This window comes from Stegodyphus dumicola, chromosome 3, assembly GCF_044657685.1.
Source record: "Stegodyphus dumicola isolate Sdum_Otavi_A_Nest chromosome 3, ASM4465768v1".
In the NCBI taxonomy this organism is placed as follows: domain Eukaryota; kingdom Metazoa; phylum Arthropoda; class Arachnida; order Araneae; family Eresidae; genus Stegodyphus; species Stegodyphus dumicola.
The window spans coordinates 199,514,087-199,535,481 of NC_140770.1; the positions used below are offsets into that span (position 1 = coordinate 199,514,087).

At 32.1% G+C, this 21,395-nt stretch overlaps 1 protein-coding gene and 1 non-coding gene across 2 annotated transcripts in view; both read right to left on the bottom strand.

The window, feature by feature from the left end:
• Positions 1–21,395, bottom strand: part of LOC118193437 (uncharacterized) — a 421,049-nt gene that overhangs the window by 312,765 nt on the left and 86,889 nt on the right. Inside the window, exon 7 of the mRNA XM_085812477.1 lies at positions 10,477–10,592. Within this exon, the coding sequence (XP_085668603.1) occupies positions 10,477–10,592 (116 nt within the window). The remainder of the gene's footprint in view (positions 1–10,476; positions 10,593–21,395) is intronic.
• TRNAH-GUG (transfer RNA histidin (anticodon GUG)) lies at positions 12,240–12,311 on the bottom strand. Its single transcript has one exon. It is a non-coding gene; the product is annotated as a tRNA-His (tRNA).

The following is a 21,395-nucleotide window of genomic DNA, read 5'->3' on the forward strand; positions in this document are numbered from 1 at the left end:
CGTATTCTTAGCAGTTTCTTCGAGAATGTTCTCGAAGGTAAGTTAAAAGCTATATATACCTTGTCTGTACGTGGAGTAGAAGAGTATCTTGAATTCAGATGTTAGTTTGGAGAGCGACTGAACTGAGTCGGGGTTTGCAGTTCAGTGCTTTGCCGTGAAGCTGTTTTCACAGTTGTAGCCTGAAGGCTGTGTTGTTGATTGTTTCAGCGTGCTTATCGTAGTTTTTCGACGACTGTAAACGTGTCTTTGGAACTCTCCTGTGCAATACTGGTGAATAAATTGTGTTTTGATTCTTCATCAAGTGTTATCGTCAATTACTCTAAGTCCACGAACCCGTAGAACTCAACAATATAGTTTAATGAGAACAAAAGATGAAATTATTCTCTTTGAAAAATTCACCTACAATTTTATATAACGGATAATAAAAGTGCGAGACGACCTTTATACATTTATAAAATGAATGGCGTCTACTTTGGCAATGCAGTTTGATTATTAGATTTTGGTATTAATGATATAAAATTGCAGATGAATTTTGTGAAGAGAATTATTTAAACTCTTTTTTCCACTTAAACTATGTGAGAAATTATTTTTCTACTTTTAGTTCATCAGACATTTTATGAATTTCAAATATAAGCTTATTTTATTAAAATCTTTTTTTTAAATTTTCATTATTTCAGTTTCAATTGCAGGTTATACATCAAATTCTTCAACTGAAAAATGATTTGCCAACAATGAATAGTTGCTCTTTTACTTTCAGTTATTCTTTACGTCGAATTCTTATGATCGATAGAGCCACTAGCGGCCGAGCGGTAAAGTCGCTGAACACTGGTAGTTCGGTTCGAGGTTCAAATCGCGCGAACAGGTTGGCTGCATGGGCGTTTTCGGGGTTTTCTCCATGTGTAACGTGTATACGAAAGTCCTTCACGAAAGCATCCCTGCCTTTAGGCAGATAGCTCTCGAGGCTTCGCCGTAATCTCATAAACCCAAAATTATGATCGAAAAAAGTCCAGCGCATTTACCAAAAATCAGTAATTGATTAAAATCTTCCTACAAACATCATTTGAAAGACTTTTTTCAACTCTATCCTATGATGCAAAGAGTAAAGTTCTAAGATTTTATAGGTTTTTTTCATTAAGTCAAAGACGTGCGAAAAATCGTTTCAACATTAAATTAAAAAAAAAAAAAAAAAGGTTAGAATTGAAATACGAAAAAAATCGCTTTGCCACGCTATATTTTTGTTCAAAAACAATGTGTGTACAAAATTTCAAATCGCTATCTTATCAAAAAGAAGTTTAAAAATCGATCACAAAGTTTTGAGGGGGGGGGGGAAACTAGAATAAATTTAAACTAAAATTCAATTCAATTAAATTTGAACTAAAATTCGATTCAACATAAAAATCACAAAATATTATACACAGCATATCTTTAGAATTTCCGATAGAGATTCCATTATCGCGCGCTGGAGATAAAAATGTTTTATTCCATACAATGTTGCCACTGCTCGCTTTGAAATCTTTGGCTTTGTTGATCAAAAATTTGTTAAAGGTTTACAAAATATGAAATAGATAATAAAACGAACTCTAAATTCAAAATTCAAAATTCGGACTTCCAGGTGCCCATGTTCAGGCGGAGGACTACGTTATTCACAATTTGATGGCTACCGTCGTGTTTTCAGAGTGCGAGGAACTTATATACATGCATGCAGATTCTCCGTTATTTAATATGTTTAAAAATAATAAAGGTATTTGGTGGCAACAGTTTGAAAAGTGATACACCATTTATATGAACCAACGCAAAATCCCCTTTCGAGACTAAGAGTCCTTTTTGCACTAAAAAAAGGTGTGAAATAAATTTTCTTGCAAGTTGCTATCACGGAAGCTTAAGAAAATTTCCATATTATTAGTCGAAAGGACTTCGTCCCTGAAGGACTATTGTTTTCGTTTTGCGATTTTGCGTTGAAAATTTTAAAAGGCTGTATCACTTTTCAAATCGCTGCCACCAAATGCTATCGCCCTGTATTGTATTTGAAGAAATTAAATAATGAAGAATCTGCATAAATGTATGTATGTTTCTCACTTTGTGATAAAACAACGGTACCTACAGTTATCCAATTTTGAATAACGTGATCTTCCACCAAATACGGGCATCTGAAAGCCCAAATTTGAAATTTGGAATTTGTTTTATTGTCGGTTTCATATTTTGTAAAACTTTAACGAATATTTGATTAACAAACTCAACGATTTAAAAGCGAGCAATGACAACATTCTACGGCCTACGGGTTGAAAAAACTTTTTTATCTCCAGCGCGCGAAACTGTGTATCGGAAATTCTAAAGATAGGCTCATTTTAAAATTATTTTGCGACACTGCTGTTGAACTGAATTTTATAGTTTAAGTGCAAAGAACATAATATTTAATAAATAAAGGTAACACACAAAATGTTAAAAAACGCCTCTTTGGACGTAATTTAAAATCTGAAATCTTTCAGATTTTTATTATTATTATTAATTTTGCCCTTGCTTTTTGCATCCAAAAGGAAAAATATAAAACAAAATCATACAAACACCCTATTGATTTCAATACAGGCTTTGTTTACGGAACAAAGTTCTCCTAAAATTCGATATAAATAGCAGTTAATCATGTTTTTAAACGTAGAATCTATTAGCATGCTAAAAGAGCTTTCTAATTGTCTTTGAAGTGATTTCAGAGCGTAAGATTTAGGGAAAAAGGAAACATAAGTCACTATTTTTGGTTTAAAAAAATAATCACATAGTTGACATTTTATCTCCTATGGTTGTTAACTTATATGTAATCGTAAGCTCTGAGTGTTGTTAGAAGATAAATAGCTGACTCACAATTCAAATTAACTTTCTAAAAGCTAGTTAACCGTGGCAACATATGAATATATGAATGTTTAAAATCGCAACACTCCCCACCTAATAGCTGATCTTGTGAGGGCTATAAACATCATGATTCGTGAAAACAGATGCCTGATTATTTCCATATTATTACTGAAATTCCTACGAATTTCACGGTTTGCAAAATTATGTAAGAAAGCTTCGTTTTACAGGAAGTTGTGTCTTCGATGGATTCTGAGGATGCTTACCGAGGATAAGAAACAAAGGATCTGGCCAGTGTTTTGATGTTTTTGACTTGACACCATAAGGAAGGCGATAAACTGTTCAGCCGCATCGTCATGAGGGTAACGAAACATTTGTACTTCGTTTAACATCAAATTCCAAGTGGTAATCACTGAAACGGCGACATTCGTTACCGTCGGCAGCAGCGAAATTTAAACAGTTAGTTTCAGTTCCCAAGATTACAGTAACCGTATTCTAGAACAGTACCATGTTTTTCTGGTGGACTTCTTGCCACAAGAGGCAACAATAAATGTTGCTGCATATTATCTGTCTTTGTGGAAATTTTGCTGTAGAATAAATGCACTGGCATGATGTCTCCTGAAGTCTGTTTCTTCATGACAGTGTGACATTTTGATATTGTTTTACTCAAACGCAAAGCTGTTGTCAACGTTTTTAATTGGCAGCGACTAGATCACACATTACGCATCTCACACCTGAGGTTAACAGACTAATATGCCATATCATGTTGCACCTGGAATAGTTCCTCGACGGCAAGCATTTCCGACGTGAAAACAATGGTTTAGAAATGGATATCTTCTCAGGCATCTTTATGACACGGGTCTACAAATCTTGAGTCAGCTTTCACGACAAATGTTTCAAGAACAACTACATGGAAAAGTAGCTGAAGGCGGATAGAATCTAATAAAAAATAAAGAGATCGAAAATAAAACTTTTTTATGTAAAAATTATCCTTTGTGTCTTCAATGAGTTGTTGGCATCACTTACATACCGAAAATTACATACAAATACACAGCTGTTTGTAATTAAAATAACCATTCCTTGAAAACCACTACGGTCTTAATGTAAAATGACTAAATCATATTTTTATTGTGAGCCATTTTAAATAATAAGATGTACAGTAGAAGCCGAATCAATAGAAGTTATGTGGACAGACGAAAAGTTAAATCTCGGATGTAAATAATGGAAAGTTGTACAATTACTTTGAACTTTTAGTCAAACAAGGCAAAGTATACGATGGCTAAGAGGCTAGAGAGATGGACGCTTGTGTGTATGACGCTTTAAGATAAAATGTCTGATTGTTGTTGTAGAGTCATTAGGTTGCATCGATTCAGGAACATGAAAAATGTACAATGCTCTAGCCGGGATTCGAACTTCGGACCTCTCGAATACGCGTCAAGCGTGCTTCCAGTTATACCACGAAGGCATGCGAAAAGGAGAGAGAAAATATCTTATTTACTCTCCCTTTTAAAGGGTGACTGGGGATTAAGGGACCCACTAGCGAGATCCTGGTAGTAGCGAGTTATCGTATCGACCAACACCTTTTAGTTCAAGAGCCATTTGTAGAGTCTTTTTTTTTTTTTTTTTTTTTTTTTAAGAATTTTCCGAAGTCAGGAAGCTGAAGAAATCCGCAGTGCTCTCGCCGAGACTCGAACTCCGGACCTTCTGAATACTTGTCGAGCGTGCGCTTAGCTACATTGCGAAGGCATGCGGAAGGAAGAGAGAAAGAGAAAATATCTAATAACGTTACAAACCCACAACCAGTCCGAGCTATAGATATAATAAACTGTAACATTTAAATTCATTATTATACGTTATCGTACAGTATCATTCCTAGATGTTTTCTTTACCTTGAGGAAATTAATAACAAATTTAGAAGCAAGGAAAAGAAACGTTTAATTTCATTTTTGTGATACACCATCTACTATTTAGTTAATAAATACTTCAAATATTTTTAAGAACAAAAAAGTAATATTATTGCAGTTACATTTTAATCTGGGTTTATAAATGGTAAAAATAAAAGGACGAAAGGTAACAAAAACAAATAATTTTTAGTGGAGTTTATTATTTTAAATCTCCAGCCCTTCAGAATTTTGTTTTATGGCTGTTTGTCGTTTCTTTCCTGCAATGTTCTTCTTCTCAAAACCAAACTTTCCGTATTTATAATGGCTTCGTCCTTTTCATTATTCAAAGGTGCTTATCTATGGTATTTATATTATCTGGATGCGAAATATTCCATGCACATTCCGAGCGCTTGGCACATTATCGTTCACAAAGCTTTTACGAACTACAACAGAAATTGGTTGAAAAGTCAATCTGAGTTATTCTGTTGTAGAAAACGTTTCATGTGTTGATAATATGTCGGATTAATTACTTACTGTAACGACATAAATTTAAAAATTAATCGAAAACAAAACAAGTAGAGAGGCCCAATCCTTAAATACAGCTACAAATATAACCAAGAAGCAAACATGTAAACATAGTGACAACATGTTGCTAATTGATTCAGAATACCATTGAATTAATGTCACCTGTGACTGAGGGGGTAAGACAAGTGAATACTGATCATTCGATTCGAGATTGACTAGAAAACGGACTAACTCCATGACAGCTGTCATAGTTTTCCCTTTAGGGCGTGAATACAAGCTAGTTTTACTCCGAAAACGCTTCACAAATGCATATACTTTAAAGCAGGTAGCTCTTACATGCTTTACTCTAACCATTTAATCAGTGAACTGAGGAATTATTTAAACCAGAGTTTCTTAAACTGTGGCGCGGAAACTGTAGCAAAATGTTTATCGGCAAAAATTTTAACAGTTTTGATATTTCTTTATCTTATTATAATAATTTTACAAATACCAGATATTTTTACACGATGTATCTGAAAAATAGATAAAGATGAGAAAATACAGACAAAGAAAAAACGAAAACATTTCGACGCATTCTTTTTATAATAGAAACGTTCATTTTACTGGTTTTGCACGTGACGCTGTCATTTCGTCTCCTGCTTATTTAAATTTTCTCATTTTCTACGTCTTAAAATTCGAAATTTAAGCTACTGACCTAAAACTGCAATAGTGTATTACAATACAAGTGAAAAAATTAATAATTTCACTCACGCGTGTGTCGGATTTTCACAATGCTTATGGGGTCCCACAAACTTTTCGTAAATATTATGGGGTCCTAGGGTCGCGAAAAAAACTCAGAGATAAAAAGGGGTCGCGAATGAAAAAAGTTTCAGAAGCCCTGATCTAAACAATATTGTAGAGTATTCATTTATTTGTATTAATTAACCAGTTATTTTATGTTCAAGAGCTTTTATGTCATTCTCGCTTTCCTTTTTCCTGCCAGAGTACTAATTTCTAGTTCGCGTGTATTCAAATGAGGCAGAAAAGAGATGGTATTTAAAGAAAAGTTTTAAATGGTAGAATGAGAGCATGTTCCGCCTGCTGAAGGCCACGTTACCAGTTGAATAGCTTCGATAGCATTGCTTTATTCTCACCATTAGGTTTGTCACGCCGATATTAAGTCCGAGCCAACTTGTGCGCATTCTGTCTGTGTAGACTTTGGGCTACCTTACGATTTATTAAGTTAAATAAATGCAGAGTTACGGCATATATGCTGGCTGGTCCTGTAAGCACAATCTGCACCTTCTTTTAATTTATTCTGAGTTAATAAAAGAGTCTTTTACACCCAAGTTTGTTGTAAATTCCACCAGACAGTTCTCTGTTGTAAATTCCAAGACATAGCGATAATTCGCTTAAGTCATTCAGAGTTCTCATTTAGTTTAGGGGTTAACATAAAGGGTTAGACTCTATAATGTAATGTAAGTAATTTATACATTTCTCTCATTGGAGTTCTTCCGATTCCGAGCGAATGCACTACGAATATTTCAAGGTTTCCCTCTTATCAAGTCTTCCCGGCAACTAAATATGAAATGAAGTACTGATTTCAGCGACTAAGGTTAATTACTACTTACTAATTATTACTAATTAACTAAATAAAATTTCATTGTAAATGGTTGTCCGAAAATTAGGCTACATTTTCTGTATTTGTGTAAAGTATTTATGATAAGACAATAATTATTTCATTAACCTAGTTAAATATAATATAACACGAAAGCAAGCACAGACAGGAAGACAGTTACTTCCGGTCTCTTATTTTGAACTGCAGACTGGTCTATTTTGAATTTGTTATTAATAATATACGATACGAAATCGATACCGTTGTTCCATTTTACATAATTAGAAAATCCGTTTATTCTGCAATCAAGGGAAGCAGTGTTTGTGACATCACTTTGTCGTCCATTGTGTTGACATATATTGATCTTTGCCATTATAACGGACAACTCAATTTCTGAATGTAAATTTGTTCATTTGAAAATAATTTCATCAGCTTTATGACAATGGAAAATTCCATGAAATCATAGATCACATTCTGTACCACTTATAAAGTAACTTGTTGTAGAAACTAGCGAGCTCAATAAATAATATTTATACTCAATTTTATAATTATTTGATATTTATATTAAACAATATGAAGAATAGTATTATTTATATAAAAATTATGAAGCGTATTATTACTTATAGGACATGACATCAACCATGAAGGATAATATACTGAAACCATTTATTTCATGCTGTACATGAAAGTGTATACAACAATTATTTAATATTCATATTACATAGCTATGATATACACTGTTATCTGATGCATATGTCTCGTGAAGAATTATTGAAAATCCCTAAATAACTAATTACATTAAGATCGATAGTGAAGTTGATATTCTTAATAGCTATTTTACCTAGTACAGTTAGTTCAGCTAGTTTTGTTTGGAAAGAATTTAGGCACTATTCTGTTATCAGGACTGGATTCTGAAATGTATGTATGTACGCATGCACGTGTGTATGTATGTGCATATATGTGTATGTATATACATACACATACGTACGTACGTACATATATACATGCATTCATACATTTCTGATCCGGTCCCAATAATAGAAGAGTACCAAAATTTGTTATTAAGACTCAGAATTAAAGACGTAGATTGTATTCAAAAGTTTTATATCATTCGAATGTTACTTGTTTCAATAAAGCAAATTGAATAATTTAATTAATCATTTAGTAAGAAAGATGAAATATTTTTACGCTACATCTGAAAAATTTTATTTCAAAGCCTCCGGATTCAAAAAAACCTGAAACAGTTTCCTTTAGAAGATCCTCTACGAAAGCCCCCTCTTATGCAAATAGCTACTCTCCTGTTATGTAAATGGCCTTCAAGTATTTCTACACAATTAATTAATCTACTAAACTACAACAAATAATTCATCGCCCCAGTAGTAGTCGAATGATTAGGACTGTTGAAGTAGTTCGACCTGGGTTCGAACTTCGGGAATGGGCTGGCTGCATTATTGGTTTTCAATATGTGTAACGTCAATATGGGCCAGTTTTCTTTTAGAAAGTCCTTCACGAAGTCCTCCTTGAGCAAATGGGCTTGGCCATATTTAAATAAACTACAAGTAATTTATCAGATATAAATTAAGAAATAATAATAGTAAAAACTTGATAGGACTCGTTAGGAATTTTTAATTCACTGCAAAATTAAATTCGCTTGTAGCAGAAAGGCTCAAATTTCAATAAAATATTTCACAAATTTTTAGTACAGTACATACACAAATTTAATTTAGAAAGAAAATATTAATGAGTATATTTAGACGTCAGATAAAAGTTTGTATTTTTTGCATACAAGCCTAAGAGGGCCATCTCTCTATCTTTGAGGCCCACATAGATAATGACCTAATGTATAAGCCTCTGAATGCTGATAGTTCAACTCAGATTCGAATTCCCACAAACCACTTGGCTTCCTGGGCCTAAGCGAGACTTTCTATAATATAGCTAGAAAACGGTTTCTCTCAGAAAATCCTTTACAAAGGTAAATTTCTAATTCGGCACATAGCTTCGCGTACTTTGCTATAATTCTCTGAAACAAGCCAACGGATAATCTGACTGTGAAAATGATTTTCAAGAAAACCTGTCTGCGGCAAAAGGTTTGTATTTGTATAATACGTGTTTAAATTCACAAAAAATGGGCTTTATCCAGGACATTAAATAGGGTTAAACTTTTAACATTTTAGGCGACCTTAACTTTATAACCCTTGATGAGACAGTAAGCACGTTTCGTCGCTACCCTCATAAAAGAAGAAATTATTGTTAGCAATTTAAAGAATTCCGAAGTGTGTTTACTGCAGCCTTAATTTTAACAGACTTTGTTAGAAGCACTCCAATATATACATATATAAATTTTAATTTAACAAATGCAAAACATTACCTCATTCATATACAGCTAAATAATATTTTAAATTATGAAAATTCAATTATAAACAAATAAAAGATTAATTATTCCTGCGAACTAATTTACAATATCACTCAAATTCAGAAAGCATAAGTAAATTAAGTGCAAAAATCTTAGTACAGGAAAAAAATATTTAATAATCCGTAAACCAATCCTAAAAACTTTAAAGAATTTGTTAGACTAAATTATGTTGCATAAAGTGAATAATTCTTGAGCAGGCAGGAGACAGATGTTTTCAAGGGGAAGTTGCCTCCAAACCTAACTCTCCAATTATTCAATTCGTGTTTCGTCAATCATATAGACATGGGTAAAGAATTAAACAAAACCAAAAGTAGTGAATTGCCTAAATGAAAAATTTAACTTTAAAAAAATTTCGAGAAATTTAGTTAATCCACTTAGTACAGGAAAAAAATATTTAATAATCCGTAAACCAATCCTAAAAACTTTTATAATAAACAAATTATTAATAAAGAGCAAATTGCTAATGTAATTAAGAGTACAAATCCAAAGTAATTTAGAAACCTTAGCTTATTCTGGTACTTCTCCGACACGAATTATGGAAAAATAATTCCCCTCCCCCCAATGGCAGATTGTGAACAGTTACAGTGTAACACAGTCCATTAATCTATACAAGGCCATATGTGGTGGCCTCTTTATTATGGAGGCACCTACGAAGTGGCCATCATCGCCTCCTATGAAAGGACGGACTGTTATAATACTGCCTTCTCCGGGTTTCGAACTCAGGCATTTCGGTATCGCAGTCTGGCTTCCCTAACCACTATACCGCCTGATTGATATATATATATATTTCCAGCCGCCCAGACGGTATAGTGGAAAAGTTTTCGAAGCTTAGTTGGATGAAGGAAAGGAAAAAGGAATACAGAAAATGTTATATCCTAGATTAGTTATTTATTTTATTTACGTGCTCCTGCCTTAAACACTACACGGAAGGAAGGAATGCCTTCGTGGAGGACTTTCTAAAGGATATTGGCTCTCGTATACACGTAACACATGGAGAAAAACACGAAAACGCCCTTGCGGCCAGCCCGTTCGTGGAAATCGAACCCCGAACCGAACTACCAGTGTTCAGCGACTTTAGTTTGTTAGCACTTCGTTTTCGCTGCCACTGAATGTCCTTAAAAATTAGCAGAAACTTATATTACTCAAGACGAAAAAAGGGAGGAAATGTAAAAATATATGTATAAAACAAAAATAGATAAACAGAATGGCATGTGGTACTTTACCCTATCCATGGCATCCTCCATTGAAAGAAAACCATCCCTTACTAGTTGAAGAAGTAATCTCACTTGATCGTCTTCGGAACCAGGACCTCCAATGTCGCCGATTTGAAGCCGAGAACCTGAAAGAAACATATAAAGGTAACTTTCGCAAAAGTTTGATAGTTAGAAATTGCGTGGAAAGATTTAAGATTTGACCATTCCGCTTCTAGTACTGTATTTCCAAGGAAGCATTTATTCAAAAAATTATGAAAAGAAAATAATATTTTATTTATTTTAGACTTTATACAAATTTCAAGAACTTTTGTTTAATAAACTCAGCGATTTGAAAGCAAGAAGTTACAACATTTGTTCGAAATAAAACATTTTAATCTCCAGCGCGTCAGACTGTTTCTATTCGGCAAAATGTCAGATATTTATCTTTTCCGCAAATTTGGATATTCGAAAGCAATGTTTTGTCACTACCCCAAATAGTGTGTTGCCATTCAATAAAGCGTAAGATATTTAACTTTCAAGTTTAATCTTCTGTTACTGAGTAGCAAACCAAGCGATTGAAAAGCAATTAACGCAGCCCTTAAAAGTACTTTTTCTACTTTTAATCTGGCTGATTTAAATAAAAATACATTTTAATAATAAGATGTCTAAGTAGAAATATTAAATATTTTTATAAAATAACACTAGCTGAATTCATCAAAATCAATTAGTGACATTTTTCTTTTTTATAACTCTTTTAGACGCTTGTCGCTCAAGCGGTTAGTTTTCAAAGAAATAATATAAAGAATATTAAAAAAAAAAAAAAAAAAACTGTGACAACGCCTAACACTTTTTCGGGAATTCTAAAAATATGCTGTTTTTATGGATTTCCTGTGACGTAAGTGTGAAGAAAAGTTGCTTAATAATAAAATTAAAAAGGCGAAAAACTGTATTCGCAGGAATGAGTCTTGGTACAGACTGATAATCTGCAATGCCCAAGGAAAGTATAAAAAACCTTAACAAATCCTCTAGTGTGACATTAAAATCTGAATCTTTCCAAATTTTCTTCCTTTTCTTTTTTTTAAAATTCTCTGTTCTTCACTGAAATGTTCGTATGGAACTTCTCTGACATTTAATCAAAATATTAATCTAAAGAATAAAATTACATCTGAATGAAATATTAGTTAATTTAATAAATTAAAAAATATATTTGACTCAAATAAAAGAGCCTAGAAAAGCCTTTTTTCTTTCCGAAGTTAAACGCTGCAAATTAAATTGCGAATTAGAAATAAAAAATAAAATTAAGATAAAGCATTATTTTAAAATCCAATCATTAAAATGAAAGTATATTCCAAACAAAAATAATTTTCATCATTATACAATAATTATAACGATCTTAAATACTAATAAAGCATTACTCTTAACAGCAAAAAGAAAGCATTTAGAATTTTAATCAAACGTCTGAAATTTTTTATGCAAAATTATATAGTTATTTTTTTATATAAAATCACACAAAATTTAATAGGAATAAAAGTAACTATTAAAAAATTGATAAAAATTATAATTAAATTTAAACATTCTATTTCCATGCTACGAAATTACGATTTGTAATACATTTTTAGTTATGTCGTTTATTTAATAAATTCGAAAATAATCTTCCCTTTGACGTCATTTATTTTTAAAATTTTTAATTTCTAATTTGAAAATAAAACTGCTATAAAATATTTTTATTGGCTTCCCTTATTATTTTAGTTTTATTGAATAAATTTGAAAATAAATCTTCTAAAAAAGTAAGCTGCCGTGACCAGGATTCGAACCTGGGTTATTGCGGCCACAACGCAATGTACTAACCACTATACGATCACGGCCACACGAGAACGTGTCTCAACAACTTACTTTTCCGAAGAAACTGTCACAAATTGCTCTACTTTTAACTGAAGAGAAGGGTGGGGTGATCAAGCATGACCGAAAGATAGCCACAGGAAAACACTTCGAAAACTTTTATAATTTTTCCAATAACCGAAAGATGGCGCCAGAAGTAAAAGAGTGTTAATGAAGGCATTTCTGCGTCATATGGTTACCAGCCTTCTGATTAGCACACTTTTGTCTGAATCAAAAATAAAACATAATGAAAATATTAAAATTTTGTATCAAGATATACATATGTTTCTTTCCTGTTTTAAACGTTACTTAAATTTAAAAGATTCGTTTTTTAAACAGTAAAAGAGGGTATTACTTTTAATTAAAAAAAAAAAACGAATATACGGAATTTCAGGATTTAGTTTACATATTTTGCAAAAAAGTCAATTTAATATTTGACGTCTTGAACTTTTAATAATGTTAGAGTACCCATTTCGAACTTTATTCGTACATTACAATTAGAATTTGATGGAGTAGATAGATAGCAAGCTTTCTTCCTTACATTCGTATAAATTGTTTCCAAACTTTTGGATCCCATTATTCAGAAACTCAGATATTTAACTCGTTTCAGTAAGCGCCATAAATCAATAGAAATAAGATTTGATTAAAGACAAAATCTGAAAAATATTAATTGTTGAACTATATAAATTTCATATCAAATAAGCAAATTTAATATCAAATGAGCACACTAATTTTTAAACAATAATTGCTTGCCTTTAAACATTCCAGAAGTGATTTTCTTTATATCTTTCAAAAATTTCGATGCAAATTATAAATATTTTATCATATCTGTTCATAATATTTATTTCATATATTAAATGGGGACTTTACTATAGCCTGTTACTTTAAAATAGACACTTCAAGACCATTGCCAGCTCTCCCAATCTCCGATCGAAGCGCGTTTCTTCATCACCGCACAATACTTATTTTCTCTACTTCATTTGAGACTGTATTTCAAGTCAGTCTTCAATCACGCGCTTTTCATGAAATCCACATACTAAATGATGTAGAACACAATTTCAGCAAGTCGCCTTTTTTTCGCAGGTGTTGTTCCCATGGTTAAAAGACATATCGGGTGGAGCAAAATAACCTAAGTTCCTATTTGGAAGTAACAAACTACAGCTGTGTTACTTACAATAAATACTTTCATATTCATAATTTTATTCCTTCCTTTAATACACACACATACACATACGCACAACATACAAACAAGCAGACACGCACGTCCGCGCGCGCGCGCGCGCACACACACACACACACACGGAAAAAAAAAAAAAAAAAAAAAACTGCATTTAAGATATGAAGGTCACTTAAATTAAGCGCACTTAAAACGAAATGAGCAATCATTCAAAGAATTATCTTTTTTCACAAATGGTTTAAAATGATAAAGAAGGTAAATTAACAGCTGATGAGTATTTCTCTGACAGTAGAAATCAGTAAATTTTATTATGTGAGCTAACTTATGGTGAAATTAATGTGAGGTAATAGAAGAAAATTAATTATGAAATGGGTTAATTATGAAATAGCCGCAGCCCATTTACAACCCACTCAAGTTGAGATTAAAATGCACATTTTAATTTCAGGAAGTAAAAAATGATAAGCAAGAAATTTTGGCAGCCGTTATGAAAACTTTTGCACTAAATAGTTTTAAATTCTTGCAACGATTTGATAAGCTCAGTCTACAAACTTCAAACAACAACGATGGTGCTGCCATCTGTCTACCTATTAAAATAACATTCAGAATTAGAAAATAATTATCAATGTAATAAGTTTTTTTTTATTACGATAGGAATTTTAGATGGGGGACGGGAAAGGAGATTCGTAGGATCAATCTTGATATTCCGCTGCCTAATATCAACATAACACAATACAATTTCAGGGCCTATCAGTATCGCGGAAAATTATTTACGCTACAAGTTTGGTAAAAATTTTATGTCAGAGTTTTTACATTAACTTTATTATAAATGTCTAACAGATTCGAAGCAGTAACAAAACTATCTCCGTATATTACATTATATATCTTTTTTAATCTCATCATTACCTTTAAGTATGAACCAGACAGATTCTCAAATCGAATTGAATTGAACCAGAATATTCTGCGAATATTGCGCAAAATGCGACGTGTCTGTAATACTGACAAATAAAGCCATAAAGATATAACATATATCTGTCATGGCCATAGTACCCAGAAGAAATATCAGTGTAACGAGATAAAATCAACATTGCAAAATAAAAGGAAGAGCTGGAGCATGTGTGAAGCAAAGCAAGCTGTAGGTTCAAACACAGGCAGTAGTTTAAAAACAGGAGGATACCGTTCTATATCAAAGGGATGGAAGAGACATCAAAATAGAATATAAATACAACACAAATACAATGAAAATATAAAACGATTGCAATTACAGAAATTGTAAAAGATGCAAATATAAAAACTAAGCAGGAGAATTTTCATTATTTTTGTGATGTGCAGCAAATATTCTAAGACCATAGTTCTCCTCAAGTATTTTATGATTGAAAAGGCTGAATGAATTTAAGTGTTCAAATCAACTGCTTTGTCATAAAATTTTGTGTTTGTCTTATTGAGATAGTGTCAAGTTTGAAAGCTTCATGGAGTGTCTGATATCTAACATAATAATGATCATTTGTAATAATGTGAAAGAAGGGATTTTAATTTTAATTTTTTTTTCTTTTTTTCTAATTTAAGGAGATTATTTTATGTAGCAGAGGTCCATGTAGATGAAGCATATATATATATATATAAACTAAAATAGGTCTGATTATAGAGGTGTACACAAGACGTCTGTTCTTAACGCCTTTACTTAATATTTTTACATAAGTGAAGGTGAACATTGTCAGAACAAAAATCTTTTTATTGCAGTATCTGCGAAGGGGCCAGAATCACACGCGTAATCTTACAAAAATCTTGAAATAAAATTCCATTTTACAACAAATCTAGATCAGTATTTTCCCAACGTTTTAGCTTCTTGATGTATAGTTGATATTTATTGCGATCCATATTCCATCTATAGCTTTTATCAAAGAAGAATGGACGGAAAGAAATAATCGAAAAGGATACAATGGAATAATGAACTAATAGATAAACAGAAATAGTAACATTAATAATAATTAATTAATTGGGTACTTTTCCGTTTCGCCGGCGCAAACCTCACCATTTCCCTTTCTCCGGCGCAAATCTCGCCAAGCAGACCTTATTGGCGACAACACACAGTATACACATAAAAAAAAATGTTAAGAAATGTTAATTCTAAGAATTTTAAACATTTTTTTTTATTTTGGAGGCATAAATATTTTAATATCGTTTAGAATTTTTTCAAATGGGTCTTTTGTGTCCTTTCGCCACATAAATTCAGCGAGGTAAGTTTCCAGATGATGCCGAGCAGTTCCTCTGTGTTTCTTATTCCGCCATTTTGCGCTTCCCCATAGTCTTTCAATTTTTTGCGTGTGCGTTCCAGTTTCCAGATCTACAAAATTGTATTTATGGTTCACTTTGAAATGTTCGAAACTTTCCTCTTCCAGTTTTTCAGTGCAATATGATTTCCATGAATCGGAATATATTGTACTTCCTTTTTCGATGTTTTCATTTATTGCCTCTAATATAATACTCATGAATCGGTTTGGCACCATCACAAGGAAACATTCGTTTGTTTCACGACAAACTTCACCAAAGATCCATGTTGTGGTAAAATCCGTCCCGAGTTGTTTTTGCGCTTCGTGAACATACTTTCATCCACTTCAACGATCATACCAGGGCCTCCTATTTTGCGTTGTTGACGTTTAAGTAAAGAATCCACACAAACCTCTCGCATGTAGTTATTCCAATCCACAACTGTTCCGTGACTGATTTCCAACTGCTTTTCACACCATTTAACTGAAGTTAATTCTTCACTCCAACCATAAATGAATCTTAAACACTTCAAGAAACTCAATCTCGATGATTCAAACCATGTGCCTTTCCGTATACTTCTTTTACTGCGGCAAGTTGAAAGGTTGCAACGCCATTGAATTTCGTCTCCGAAATGTAATTTCATTTCATGATTATTTTTACAAATAGCAATGTTAGGCAAAACGCCTTTCGCTTGAAAGAATCTGACGGAATCTTCCTCTGTCCAGGGCAAATCCCAAATTTTCATTGGTTTTTCATCCATTTTTGACATATTTGTAAAAGACGTTAATTTAAGAATTTAAAGACGTTAAATTAAAGATTTACTATGCTTTCATGGTATAACCTCTTGATTCGTAGGTTAATATCACGTGATCCCAAACGATCTCATCTCAACAAAAATCATACTCTACAAAAATCTGATTATCTCAGGAATTATCTACATTAATTTCAAGTTAAATCTCAGTATGGAATACGAGTTTAAATGCAAGAATTATTTCAATATTATAATTAAAAAAATTCCAATATTGGAAAAAAAAAAAAAAACGTAAATCTGATAATAAATCTCAGCGACTTGTTTTGAAAAAGTGCCGTGAAAGGTTATCAGCGAAGATGTTCGCTTTGGCATCAGTTCTACCATTTTCGGCGACTTTATCGCTTGCGCCGGCCAAACGGAAAAGTACCATTAATTGTTTTAAATACATATTATGCATAGTTATATAAAAAAATAACCCTTACCCCCCCCCCAAAAAAAACTTCAAAACCTATTACGACCCACCGCAGGGTTACCACAGAATTATTTAATGTATAGTTGATATAGTATATTACTGATTTAATTAATGTAACTATGACGGTCTTAAGCACATTACTTTGCTACTTATATTTATTAATAAAGAAATGGGATTTTAAGTAAGCTTCGAATGCACTAATTCCTTTTTTTTAATGGAATTAATATTAAAGTAAAGTACTACGGGAATTTTACCATTTTTTTAAATTTGACATGCACTTTTGAAATGGTGTTATTAAAAATTAACCTTGAATTATTGACAAAGTTCTTTCATCGTGGAACAGAGTTATAATGAACACCTAAAGAGCTAAACAATTCAACAATTTTGAAAATGTGAGGCTGGAACATTGATTTAATATCGTTATAATAGCAGAAATTTAGCATACCGAAAAAAAGTTATAACACAACTTAACAATACGAATAGTGCTGCCATCTATGAGCTAAATATGAAACTTCAATTTTCAGTCATGGTTCATTAATAAATAGAGCTAAGGAAAGAAACATTCGATCAACAATCATTCTTTTGAACAATTCTTCGACAACGCCGTGCTCGTATAGTGGTTAGTACATTGCACTGTGGCCGCAATAACCCAGGTTTCAATCCTGGTCAAGTCAATTTTTTCCCTTCCTTACATGCGGAAGGGACACAAAAAAATAAAAATTTGTTTATAATTTCTTTAATTTTTTAGTTGAAGGTTTGCATAAAGATGAAAGATTTTATATAACACTTAATTTACATACAGCATATTAAAGCACTGCATACTCTGAGATAAGTTAGAGTTCTTAAAAGTTTCAACTAATTTCAGCTTACATCAACTTACTGGTATTTCTGCGCTATTCTTTTAAATCTCTCCTAAGTTCTATTCATTTGTTTCTTATGCTTAAACTGATCAGTTCCAAAATTCTTACTGAAAACACAAATTATATCGGAATTAGCTTTTGAAATAAATTTATTTATGTATGAGTACTATTTACATAGTTGCATATCATATACGTATTCTAATTTTGAAAATGCATCTACTAAATTATTTTGAACTTGCTACCCAATAATTGTGACTCACATTTTGAGATTTACTTAAATCATTATTTAAGAAAATACTAAATTCATGCTTTATCTTATATTTTTCGTCATTGATTTTTCAACTCTTTTTTGGAAGTTTCTTCAGCACTTTTTTAACAAAAATCCATTTATCAAACTTTTGTTTCCTTTGTGAAAACATACACCATCTATAAAAACTCTTTTCAAGTAGCTGACATGACAGCGGTGAAAAAAAGGGTGGGAAATTAAAGGGGGTAGAATCCATATCACATTCTTCTTGAAAAGAAGTCTGAAGTCTTTTCTGAAGTCCGAATTGAACTAGACTCGATTTCGCAGTGCTGCCATCTATGAACTCTTTTCAAACTATTAAGCGCTATTAATATTAATTAACAATTTTAAGACTCATAACAGCTGCTTTGGAATTAAAAAGTTAAAATAAAACTATTATTGTGTTAAAAAAGTTACAGAAAGCTCTCCTTTATTTTCTGATAATTGGACGAAAATGTTTTGCATAGTATGCGCTACATTTCATTTCAAATGTCGTTTGGCACAATGTGTCAAATATTAAGAACCTAGAAATATAGAAGATATTTCTGAAAAATCTTATAGAATGTTGATATAATTAAATATATTATACCAAAATGCAATTAGAGAGAAATTTTTATTTCAATAACACTTTTCTATACGCATAATTTTGGTATTGTAAAAATATACAGTTTCAGAACAAGTTAAGAAATAAAACATAATAACTTTTTAAAAATTTTATTTGAAGGAAAGTTCTGTGAAATTGGTTTCCAGTTCAGTAATTTTTCTTTCCTGAAATAGTATGTCTTCTCTATTTATTGCAGCTTAAAGGGAAAAACATTACAGTCTATCGATAAAATATGTTTGAATCTTCATCTGCAAAGTTAAATTTTCATATTTCATAGCTTTCCAAGCATATTTGCATTGCTCGTTCTAAACAAAGGTAGTTGCAATAACATTTTGTTACATAAAATGAATGTTTTAGAAAATGCAAAAAGCAGCTGAATATTCAACGATCTATAATTTCAGATATATTTTTCATCTGCAGGTATTGGTATTGCGTTAAAATATATAAAACAATTAATAGACGATGAGAAATTTTTAAAAAGTTGACCATTGTCTGCCCAGGAACAGTAAACAATTTTAGATAATTTTTTTAGGCAAGGAATGGTTATCATAAAATTACGGTAAATTTACAAATTTGGGCTAAGTTTTTAAACATATCGAAATGTTTAACTTACATACAGAGCGACTCAAATAATATGATTAAAAATAAATAATTTTAAAATGTAAATGTTTCAGAAATTCAATTTATGAAAAAATAAAATAAATAAATAAATAAATAAAAATCTGAAACGTTTCAGATTTTAAATATATTGATTTTAAATATATGAATATTTAGTGTATTTAATTCACTTAAAGAAAAAAAAAATCTGAAAGGTTCAATTACGTAAGGTTTTTAATTACGTCCAAAGGGACGTTTTTTAACATTTTGTCTGTTACCTTTATTTATTAAATATCACGTTCTTCGCACTTAAACCATAAAATTCAGTTCAATAGAAATATTGCAAAATAGTTTTAAATTGAGCATATCTTTAGAACTTCCGATACAGAGTCTCGCGCGCTGGAGATAAAAATTTTCTTTCTGTACAACGTTGCCATTGTTCGCTTTGAAATCTTTGAGTTTTTGAATCAAAAATTCGTTTAAAGTTTTACAAAATATCAAATCAACAATAAAACAAATTTCAAATTTGGGCTTCCACATACCCATATTCGCAGTAGGATTAAGTCATTAAAAAATCGATGGCTCTACGTACCGATGTTTTATCACAATCAGAGTCGTAGCTAGGGTTTTCAGCGCCCCGGGACAACTGAAGATTACGCGCCCCCTATTGCTTGCCAAGGATGGAAAACATTTAATTCTAAAATGTAGTAACATCAGTTTGGCGGCCCTTGGATTCTGCGCCCGGGTACAGATGCCCCCTCTAGCTACACCCCTGATCACAATGCGAGAAATATGCATGCATTTATGCAGATTTTTCATTATTTAATTTCTTCAAATATAATGCAGGACTCGAACATTTGGTGGCAACAGTTTGAAAAGTGAAACGGATATTTATAGTGAACCAACGAAAACAATAGTCCTTCAGGAACAAAGCCCCTTCGGACTAAAAAAATCTTTTTACATGATGTTTGTAACATGTTTGTCTTCTGCAATATCAATGGTAGCGAATCAGATTTTAAACACGTAAGTAATTACACTATTTAGAATAACAGAAATTTTAACCTTCAGCCCCATGAGCGATTTTAGGCCCTTTGGTATGTCTAGAGCATCTATGCTATATGAAATAATTACAGAAATCAAGGTGTGAGCAATATGGGGAAATCACTCGGCTATCATTTTCAGTGAATAATCATCTGAATTAATCCTTCCACGAAGAATCTTTAACCAAAATGAAACGTCTTTGGTTATAGTATAAAAAAGAAGTTTGTAGGAAGAGTACTATAGTAGTTACTTTAGAATAGGGCTTCAGGGTCATTTTTTTCTCTCTCCTGACATACATCATAACGATAGTAACAACAGTTGCAACAGATGGATGAGTCCCTTAACAGTGTTTTTTCCACTTCAGTTCCGTTTAGAGTGTTTCGTTTCAAGAGTACGAATAAGATTTACTTAAACTGTTATCTCAAATACGGTGGAAAAAATAAGTGATATGCGGGATGGTGACAAGCGTTACGATCGTAATGGGAGAGGGTCATAACGACCTTGAAGTATATCTTTTAAAGTAACAAACTATAGTATCAGAGACTGATACTGCGATGAACAGTGCCAGATGCAAATTCTAATTTACTCAACGATAGTGAACATTTTATGGATGCTGCCCTAATCATTAGCTTAAAAAATATTACGTGTTCTAATTGAGAATAACTGATTTGTTCCCAGGACATACCTTACAGCTCGTACGGCCACAATAGAAGGCAGAAATTAGAGATGACAGTATGTTTAGAATTTAGAGAAGCATCAAGCAAGAAAATTAAAGAATGGCATAAGCTTAAGAATCTCGTAAAGGCACTTGGACGCAAAATTTAGGGGCGGAAAAACTTTTAGAATTTAGAAAAGCGCTTGACAGCAAAATTTTTACAGGCACAGACTGCACCGGGCCGAAAAATGTCTAGTGCAGGTCCCGGATTAAGCTTTAAGAATATCAAGGGAATTTATTTATTTGGGGATCAGATAAGCATGTGCGAGAAATAAATGTATGTGTAATAAATAACTAATATAA